At 38.1% G+C, this 11,191-nt stretch overlaps 1 protein-coding gene across 2 annotated transcripts in view; it reads left to right on the forward strand.

The window, feature by feature from the left end:
* Window positions 1-6,460, forward strand: part of LOC118311487 — a 29,071-nt gene extending 22,611 nt beyond the window's left edge. For both annotated transcript variants that reach the window (XM_035635408.2, XM_035635409.2), the window contains exon 10: window positions 546-6,460. In XM_035635408.2, the coding sequence (XP_035491301.2) occupies window positions 546-593 (48 nt within the window). In that variant the 3' untranslated portion in view covers window positions 594-6,460. The remainder of the gene's footprint in view (window positions 1-545) is intronic.
* The last annotated feature ends 4,731 nt before the right edge of the window (window positions 6,461-11,191 follow it).

The raw sequence follows: 11,191 nt of genomic DNA on the forward strand, positions 1-11,191 counted from the left end.
AACTCTGATGTCACATTATCAGAAAGCAGTTATGAATGCAAGATCTGCATATATTTCAGGACTGATTGATAGAAATATTCACAACCTTAGTTCTCTTTAAGATAATTAATTCAGTTGTTAATGATCCTAAAAAATCCTGACCCACATTGTCATTATGTATAGAATATTAAGTCCCAAATCCCTCCTGAACCTTCCATGACTTAAATTTGCCATGTAAGTTCTGCTTGTTTCAACCAGTTCCAATCTTAGAGTACAATCCGGCATATTAACTCTTGGCATGCTAGATACCATCTCAACAAGCTACACAAAAAACAAGATACCCCGGTATATTTCAAGTGTGAGTAATGATAGCTCCAGTCAGATAGACAACCAATTTAGTAAAAACTGAAATTGGCCCTTCTGCTTGTATGGATAGCCATGAAATATGGTGCAAACACTCACGTCCCCCACAAGGGGAACTGTTATAATTTTGGTGATACCCTGATGTCCCATCATCCATTTATCTAAAACTTTGGTTTGGTAATTGTCTTTCATGTGTGTTTTAGGCCAAAGAGAAGGCTCAGTCCCAGACTAAGGGCTTTGACCTGAAGTGATCTCTCACCAGCCAACACTTGTGTGGGGGTTACCATGTCATCAGGGTTCCCATGAAAACAATGGCAACACAAGAAACAGGAGGATGAAGAGAAAAGTAAGAGGAAACGTCAAAGAAATGGAGACAAAGGAAGATGACAGGAGGGAGAGATCATTCTTATCTATGCCTATAATTCTAATTTCAGATGATTAAAGTTTGAAGTTTCCGCCGAAAATATTAAAGTCCAAAAGGGAAAGATGTGCGATTGGTACCATTGATTTTTTGATTTCTTTATTGATTACTACTAAGGAAACCTGATTGGCCCTTGGCGTCATTTTTATTTAGAGCAGTTTATGGAAGTCAGGGCTGGAAACACCCACATGAAATGTAACAATATTCTTTTAGTCTTTTTTTTAGAGAAATGATTCCCTCATGTTTTACACCAGGTAATGCTTGTTGATCAACCATAAGGTTGATGTCATCTGTTATTTATTCAGATTATAAAACACACCTGTCTCCTCTGAGTCTCATGAGTGTTCCACCCTTTCCCAAATGTTTTGAGGGCCAACTGTACACAGTGAAAATTGTCTCCCTTATTCTAATTTGAGCTTCATGTTGGAATGTGTAAGTGGACTTTGTCAGATAGATAACATGTATATAAATTATATACTCTGCTATTGTGGTTTTGAGATTATCTAGTCAAGTAGTTTTAGGTATAAATTGGATTCAAGTTGTAGCAAGAGTTTGGTTACATCGTATGAGTGCATATCCATACCATCCCCATGGTAACATCACTAACAGGACCACGCATCCAACTTATGAATATTAAAGTTTATGGAGTATAATGCATCTTGCAATGATAAAGAAAGTGGGAGGATAGAGGGATGAAGGAACGAGGGGTCGAAGGGATGAATGGATGAGGGTTCGAAGGAATCAGTGGTCAAAGGGACGAAGGAGTGAGAGGTCGTCATGACCGAGGAGTGAGAGTTTGTCGTGACCGAGGAGTGAGAGGTTGTCTGGACCAAGGATTGAGAGGTTGTAGGGCAGAAGGAATGATCAATTGTAGGGCCGGAGTAATGAGCTGACGTAGGGACGAAAGATGAAAATGGAGGGCCGAGTCGAGGATCAGAGATGTGTAGTCAGCCAGCTCTGACCTGCGGTCGAGGGAGGCGGAACATGTGATGTCCATGTATGGTGATAAAAGGGAAGGCAAATTCAACTGTGGTGGGCTCCTTTGAGTGTGAAGTATGTGTCGCTTAGCTCGCTTGAGTTTGATGGGGCCAAAAATCATTTGCGATGAGAGGCTGGATCCACGCTGCAGTGCTTTATCATCTATTTTACGATCGTTATTTATGAAATGAACATCATGATGTGACGAACAAGACTTGGAACTGCGATTGAGACCCTGAACGCTTCTGGTAAATGTTTACTGATGTGGTAAATCGAGAGAGAAATAGAGTCATTTACATTCGTTTATTTATGTAAAATATGTGGTCTATATCGAGGTCAGTATGGTAACTGGCGAGGATCTGTTGCCTTGGTGAGGGTGGCATTATGTTAGAAGGTCGGACTGACTTGACGTGTAAATATGTGGTTTCGTCGGTAAACCTGACTCGAGGTTAGGCTCAATTATGGTTAGGGAATCCTTAACACCCGACGCGAAAGGTTAATTATTGAGGATAAGTTTGTGGTCGGTGGGGTACGGTAAGTGCGTTGCACATCTGTCGCTACTTGTGTAAGAATGAGTCAGAGGGGAAGGAAACGGAACGGGTGAGCTTATGTACTTTCTGAGTGGAAATGAGATGTATTTGAGGCGTGGTCCTGTTCCGAAACCTAGTTATAAAACTTTATTTGCCCAGTGTTTTCAGACATCAGTTACATTAAGGTACTCCTTAGAGAATACTTTGATTGCATGGTTTTTCAGTTGATCTTTTTTCTGACCTAACCCTGGAGTTTTTGCACCAATATCAGTTTTTTCTTCATAAACTGACAGCTGTATAAAGACTAGAATGCTACATTGTAGGGGAACATTGTCCATCAACAGCACTCTAGAAATACATTTTTGGAAAAATTAGAGCAAAACAGAAGAAATTCACTTTAGAAAGTGTGACCAGTTAACACATTGAAAATATTGTGATAATTAGTCATAACTGTCATCACTATAGCTAATTCATTCAATTGGTTTAGCTTATTATCCATATAATGTATTAAAACGTAGATATGCATACAGTATATATTTTTTTAGACAAAAGACAGTGCCTCTGTAACAGACCACTGACAAATTGATTTTAAACGGTAAAATGTTTCTTTAACAACCACATTCATATATGTTTGTTTATTTTAAAAAGTTTTTTTTCAAATTCATTCACTTCCCAATATCAACAACGCTCTCAAAAATTCATTCTACTGATGGAACTATATAAATAATTAAAGGAAATCATTCAAGAGTTTGGAATGAAACATTACATTGACGTTCGATTACTTTATTTTTTTGACGTTTATATTTATGATAAATTTTTCTTTGTATATTGCATTGTGGGAATTACACTAACACTACACACAGATAATTTACAGCTCTGGGTTGGATGAAGAGAGTAGTTAGTTCTGCTGTAACAAATACTGTGTAACCACACAATTTTCTCCAAAGGTCTGATGAATTAAAACATTATATTTAATGTACAATGTAACCAATTCATTAAGAAGTTCATTAAAACAATGAAACAAACATCTGTAAAATCATCCCAATGTCAAATGAAGAATGTGAATGTAGAGAATGAAGAGAAATGTTAGTGTTTTAGAGTTAGGGCGTCTGTGATGAATATACAGTTTATCAGTCTACTTTCACACTGGGACAGACTTGGCAGGCACTGAAGGTACCTTTCAGTTAATATTAAGTTTCAGTTCATGCCTACCTCATTACCACTTTGCCATGACTGCATGACAACACTGTGAACCCTGCAAAAGCCGAAATTCTTTTATTTTGACATTTTGTGAAGACATTAAAAAGTGAGAGCTCACAGGTGTGACATGATTTCTAGACAGGTTTGTATCTGTCAAGGATTCCCTGAAGGTCAGTTACTGCTGTCCTCTGTTGTTTGAATATGAGCTGCAAATAATTATTTTTATCAAGAAGAACAACTTATATACATGTGACATAAGAATATGTCAAAGTGAGCCAGTTTTCAGTGTTGTTTTTATTTCATAGTCATGGACTTTGTAACTGGACTGGATGCATTTAGTCATTCATAGAATACATTAAATGTACAGGTTGTATACTTTGATTTAACTATGGGTGATGTGGATGAATCCTCTATTACAATACATGTAATTTCATGTCAATATATATATATATATATATATATATATATATATATATATATATATATACACACACACACACATATATATATTTATATACCAACATTTCATTGTCAATCCATTGAGAAATAATAAAATAGATAAAATAAACAGTTAATGCATTAACACAACTCCTTAAAGCAAAAAACATAAAATTTAGATTTTTGTTATTGCTTTGACTAAAGTCACTCACAGCACAGTAATGGTGTAATATTATAGAAATATAGTAATAGCATTCTTGTATACAATAATGGTACTGGTAAATACTGTCTACAGAGACACTGGTCTATCCTTTCAAAACATTTGTGCTTCCATTTCAAACCACCTGAACATGAATGGAGCTTTGTTCTTAGAAATGTCTGTCAACATGCGTTATTCCCATTCTCAGATGTGTCCGTCTCACAGACTGTATATAAAGATGGCTGGCTTGACAGCCTCCAAAAGTGAAGCCAATTCATCTGGATCACGCTGCATCATCTGGCTGCAGTATAGGTCATAAACCCTGTCTCATCCATGTCAGTGGATGGGGCATGGACCAAACTAAAATGTTTAAATACACGTTAAATACATTCAATCGTTTCTTTCATTTTAAGTAGCTTATATCACACTGAGGTTTGTCAAAGCATTCATTTTTCTGATAAATTAGTTTTTAATTACATCCACCAAGGAGTTTATGTTTTCATCTGGGTTTGTTAATCTAATATGTTCAATTCAATTTACTATCATTTGTATAGCATCGCACCAAATCACTGCATACATCATGTCAAGGCACTTTACATAGTAAGGTTGAGAAGTTGCAATATTACAGAGAAAACCCAACAGTTCCCATAATGAGCAACTTGGTGAACATGGAGAAAAAACTTTGTCAACCTTTTTAACAGGAAGACATTTCTAGCAGAACTGCACTCGGTTGTTGGTTGCCATCTGCTGCGACCGGTTGGTTAGTGAGCAGGATTATACAAAAAACTACTCATCCAATTTACATGAAGTTTTGTGAAGGGGTGGGGCATGACCCAAGGAAGAGCCCATTCCATTTTGGAGCACATCCAGATAAACAGGCAGATCCAGGATTTTTTTCCCCCACTTTCTTTAACATGGCGAGATAGGGCATTAGCCTTGGCAGAAGTAAATGGACTGTATTTATATAGCGCTGTTCTAGTCATATAGACCACTCAAAGCGCTTTACAGGAAAGTCACGTTCATACAGCACTGCTATTTACTGGACATTTTTCTGTCACAATACTACATATTCATACACTGTCGGAAGAGCCGTCAGAGGCAATTTAGGGTTAAGTGTCTTGCCCAGGGACACAACGGCCTTGTGGACTGGCGGAAGCTATGCTCGAACCACCAACCCGATGTTTGGTGGATAAACGACTCTACCTCCTGAGCCACAGCCGACACGTATGCACTTGCTGAGCACCCTTCTAGGTTGTATTTATTTGATGCTATAATAACAGGGTGAAACGTCATGATTGACAATCACTACTGTGCAAACTCTGACAACAAATGAAGTCAATAGCACAAGATGGTGACACCCGTATTCAAGATATTTTAGCTTCACTTTTCTTCAACGGGAGGAAGTGGAGACAATTCGTCCATCTTTATATATGTCTGTGGTGCAATCAATTTCAGATGCATTAATTCATATTTTAAATATATATGATGATGACGAAATATCACCTAGCAAGAAATGTTTGTTCACCTTCAGTCACATGATGTGTTCAGTCCATGGCTCATGGTTTGCCTGACTGCTCATGCTTACTTCTTATTCTCTTTATCCAAACAAACCAAAAACAATCAAAGCTAAATCTTGTTTGACCTGGTTTTTCTATGTTATGACTGAGCCATAATTTTTTCAAAACTTGAGAGGGATCCAAATTATATTGATTTATCAGGAAATATTTGATTTTACAAAAGAAACAGTTGCATGACCAGATTTGTTATTCGTGAACATTTCCCAGGTTTCTACCTGGAGTTTCCTCTCAAAGCTTGAGAAGATATACAAGTGTCCCACATCTGAGTGAAGCAAAATCAACCTCCCAATTCCCAAAGCTAAAACAACCAATTTTTTAAGTTTGCTTACTAAAAATGTATCACTGAACCTAGAAACATATAGCACAATTAACATCTTGTTCTGTGCACTTAAAAATGACAAGGGGTGTAAGCAATTTTATTATTTACACTGATTGCAGTTAGTACTGACATGTATTTACCTTTTACTCCTTTAGATGTATGTCTTAAAACATACATTAAAACACATACATTGCATGTATTTCTTTGTGGACATGATCAGAATATTATTGTCAGAAAAAGACAAAGAAGGTGAAATTTCTTCTGGACCTTTTCATTTTTTGCAGGCTGTGTGTTCTCTGTGAAACAGATATATGCACTTTACAAGCCAAAGTTGAATGAAAAGATGTTTAGATCCGTGAAAGACTATTAGATGATTATCCATTTATGTTTGATGTTGTATGTGTTGCTGTTGAAATGTGATTGTCTGTGTTGAAATAAAACTACTCTGTAATGTCATCATGTGTTCCACTTTCCTTCTTATCTTACACTTACACTGATTAGTGTCTGCATATGCACTGTCTATCCAGACACAGGGCAATAGAGTTTTACTCTCTCTATGACCAACAGAATAAACGTCCATTCTCAGATCAACAGAGGAAGAAAATATGCTATGCAATGCTTTTACAGGACAGCTTTTACAGTCTACAATGCCTGCTCACATCTGATGTCCCACACCAACTCCCTAGAAGGACTGAGAAGGTCAATCAAAGGAGAGACAATAGCAGGAAAGTTACTGCAAAAGGTCCTATTGGAACCTACTAGCCCAAGGAAACAGAAGCTGATGTTTGGTAGTTGGTACTGGGTACTTAGCAACATCACTGATTTTGGCCGCTAGGGGGCGAGCCTGTCCCTGACATATTTCTTGGACAATATAAATGATAGCTTTCGCAAATACAGTCAATTTCAGGGTCAATGAGGCATTTTCAAAGTGCTGAAAAGCAGTGTGACTCTCCCTGTCAGATGAAAACACTACATCATCCAAGCAGACCTCACAATTATCAACCTATTTATATACAGTCAATGTTATCAACACTAGACAACACAGTCCAAATGATTTGCTGAAAGTTGACAGGAGCATTACACGTGCCAAATGTGTCACAGTGTATTGAAGAAAGTTGTCAGGGGTGACAAAGGCGGAAATGTCAGAGGCTCTCTGTGTCAAGGGAACTTGCCAGTACCATTTTAGCAAGTTTAACTTGGTCACATAACAAGCTGTTACTACTCTATCAGTGCAGTCTTCAACACGTGAAAGAGGAAAAGGGTCTGACTTAGTTACACTGTTAACTTCTCTATAGTCTGCACAGGACCTATGAGTCAAGTCAACTTTTGGGACCAGTACACAAGGTGAACTCGAGCTGTTGCTCAGAACTGCCAGCCAAATTTTGTGCAAGTTCTCAACCTCAATTCATGCCTGATTTGGGTTACTCGACAATGACGCTGCTTAATCGGACCAAAATGACATACATCAATGTCATGCTGTATTTTGCAAGTAGATACATCTGAAAACAAAGAAAGGTGGGCCTGAATCAGCCGAAGAACACCCTCCTTTTGAAAATCTGGAAGATAAGCCACATGATTCTCTTGAGATGACATTGGTCAAAAGTTTGTGAGTTCTGGAATCGAGCACCAAGAGCAGTTGCATTTTTCTTTGTCAAACTATAATCTGTAACACAAATTGAAATAACTGAATCTGCAGCAACACAACTCACTTCATCGGAGGGATTTTGTCCCTCTGTGGACCTGGCAGCATAAGACTTCAACATATTAACATGACAAACACAAGACTTACGCTTTCTGTCTGGGGTACAAATTACATCATCTGTGTTACTCAGCTTCATCTCAACAATGTAAGGCCCAGCAAACCTGGCCTGTAACACTGACACCGGTATTGGCAAAAGAGCCAGTACTGAGTCCCCACTTATGTATTTGAATCAAACTGCTGTTTCATTTTAGATTGAGAGTTTGCCATGGCCTGTTTAGTCATGTTGCACACATGGTGAAGGTGTTCTTGAAATTAACTTACAAAGTTGAGCATGTTGACATTAGGTGGCGAATCTGCTATTAGCTGTTCCCCTAACAACTTCAATGGGATTCTGACAGTGTGGCCGACAACAAGTCTGCAGGGCTAAACCCCAGCGATTTTAATTATGGCAGTATCACATTAAAATTGGTATAAAAATATAACTACAAAAACACATTTCATCAGAATTTCAAAATTATTTAAAATTTTTCAGAATGTAAAATGCATGAATGCAACACAATCCATTGAACAATCTATTTTTTTACTTTCTCCCCCTTAAAGTCACACATTAAATGTATAACAATGAGTTTTTCATAAAAATGTAAAATGGATCAATGCAGATTAACATTCCACTGAACAATAGTTTTTTACCCCTTTTTTTCTTACTTTGTCCATTTTAAGTCCAAATCCCCTTAAGAATTTCAAATGTATATTGTACATGTCCAAAGACTGAGAGTCAATTTATTATCCTGGTCTTATTACACTCTATTGAGGTTCAACTTTGACTGTGTTTACATGCAGGTGTAAATCTGAAGACATTGGGACAAGAAGCTTACCGCAAAGAAGCCACAGTGTGTGAATATTGAAAATGTATTTGATCTGAATATTCTCTGCATGCAAATAATCAACAATGAATACATCATTACATGCATATTTTACACTGTCAATAATCACCCCTGAAACACGCTGCATGTTTTGAAATGTGTCTTCACCTCCATGTACACTATCAAGACATCTCTGTAGCGCTAAGGGGAGGGATGAAAATGGAGTATCTGTACTCGTCCCTATAACCATCTCAAATTCATTCACAAAGCGTTGTCTTGGGAAAACTCCCAGCATTGTCGCAATTGGTGCCTGTCACTTAAAGTTTTTGCTACATAGGAAATTTCTGCAGCTACTTGCAACAGTCTTAAAATATTTATGTTTTGCCTCAAAGGGCATGCACCATACTGTAGGCAGGGGGCCGTAAATGGCAATAAGTCTTGAGTAATGTATCATGTAGTGGCATTTTGGAGCAATGACATCTCCAAAAACATCTTTAAGTATTGTAAGAAATTCACAAACAAGTCAGTTTAAAACAGATAGAATTTCCCTCTTAACTTTTGGGGCAATTACAATGTCACGACCGATCAGGTACACATCCCAATAACTATGTGCCATTAAAAAAGACAAGAGCCAAAAAAGACACCATTTCTGAGCGGCAGACCCTGCAAGTCCAGAGTTCTGCCTTAGTCGATCTGATAATTGCACTGGTCTGTTTTTTTTAATCATTTTGACCAATATGTAGTTGTTGTAGTTCTTCATTTATATCCTGAATGGCTATATGTTTCTCTTTGTGTGGTTGGCACACAACTAGCTACTGTAAGTGGAACGACTAATAAGTCATGCATCCTTTTGCCTTCTATCAAAAATATTTCAGCTCACGGAATGTTAAACCATTTTCATCAAGGTGAAGGTGGTTCTTCTACACCTTGTACATCTATATGGCCGTGGCATATTTAGTATAGTAGATTGATCACTCGGGTCACAGTGAATGGAAGGGGCTTTTCACCCACCAGTAATGTTCAGTACTGTAGGTTGGAGAAAGGACAGGTTATTCTTAATGTAGGGTGGGTAAGCCAAGTCGAAAACAAAGTAGGCACAGAAGGCTGCAATTACCCCATCTTCAACTCCTGTTCCCCTCCACAGATAATCCACTTTGACCGTAAACGGAAACTTACTGGTAAAGGCCATCTTCCAGTCGGTGTGTACACACTTGAGTGCGTACTGTTCAAAGAAAATATAAATGTCACAACAATGGTAAAGTTAGTAAGTTATTAAAACAGATCTAGCTTCATGCAGCTCCTGACCATCATCACAGTTGAGCAAAAATTAAATTGAATTAAATTTTATATTATTTATAGTGCCAAATCATAACAAAAGTGATCTCAAGACACTTTCCATATAGAGTAGGTCTAGACCACACTCTTTGACTTATTCATGATTTACAGAAACCCAACAATTCCTTCATGAGCAACAGGTAGATGCAATATCTAAATGTGTCCAGCAATCTTGCGCACAGTGGCATGAAAACCTTCCTTTTAACAGGCAGGAACGATGGAACAGACCCAGCTCTATGGTAGGCGGCCATCTGGGGGGTTGGGGGGAACAGATGTGTATTTATATATATGAATAATAATAAACAGTAGGAAAGTGTAGTATGGCAATTTTCTTGTGGGACACAACCAAGCTTTTTACCCCCCAGCACGGAGGTCAACATCTGTAAGACATGATTAATTAGGTCTTTAAAGTGTCACTTATAGGCTATGTAGCATCCTTTGTTAGCTTGGAAACCATACGAATCTGCCAAAGTCATGTTTCATTTGTTCTGGCAGATCTGTCTGGCCCCTCTACCATACAGACAGATTCCCAGTTGTCCTGGCCCTATGCAGACTGATCACACCTGTACAAATTTCCCTGCTCTAGAATGCTGTCGCGCTGTCTAGAGGCAGTAATTGAGCATACCAAGGGACAGTTACGTCATTCTACATGCACACAGCACCAGCTCAGCCAGAGTTACTGCGACGGGCAGACCCTTGTGTATTAAGGCTGAATGGGTCGCATGCTTAAAAGTTGTGCGTGGATTAAACTAAGAGTTATCCTTTTGACCTTCACTACAGGATGTTTATAATGACGCTAATTAATGTTCCATAAAGAATATTATGTTAAATAAAAGACTGTTTAGAGTCATTGTAGTGTGTTATTTCCATTTAATAGCAGCACTGACGGTATACATCTGCTTCAGGTGTGTTTGTTTCACGTATATATTTTTACAAGTGCGTGATGTGACTATGTAGAAACTGAAACCATTGTTGCGTTGTTAAATGCCTTGTTACGACCACCACCAGCCAATGAAAATGCTCATGTTATGGTCTAGGGAGACCTCTTGTGGATATTTTGTGTAATTGAACATGATACTGTGCGGTCACCGTTGTTTTCCACTGAGCAAGCACCCCCATTTCCTTACTGTGATTGGTTGTAGGTCAGGTTTTGTTACTCTGATCTGTTTTATGTCTATCCAATTGTGTCTAGAAGCATTTTTCTCTGCTCTGTTCATCGAAAATGAACTAAGAGGACCGAGACTAATAAGCATTTGCGATAATCTGCTTATGCCAGGCTAGCCCTTT

This window comes from Scophthalmus maximus, chromosome 5 (genome assembly GCF_022379125.1).
Source record: "Scophthalmus maximus strain ysfricsl-2021 chromosome 5, ASM2237912v1, whole genome shotgun sequence".
Classification (NCBI taxonomy): Eukaryota; Metazoa; Chordata; class Actinopteri; order Pleuronectiformes; family Scophthalmidae; genus Scophthalmus; species Scophthalmus maximus.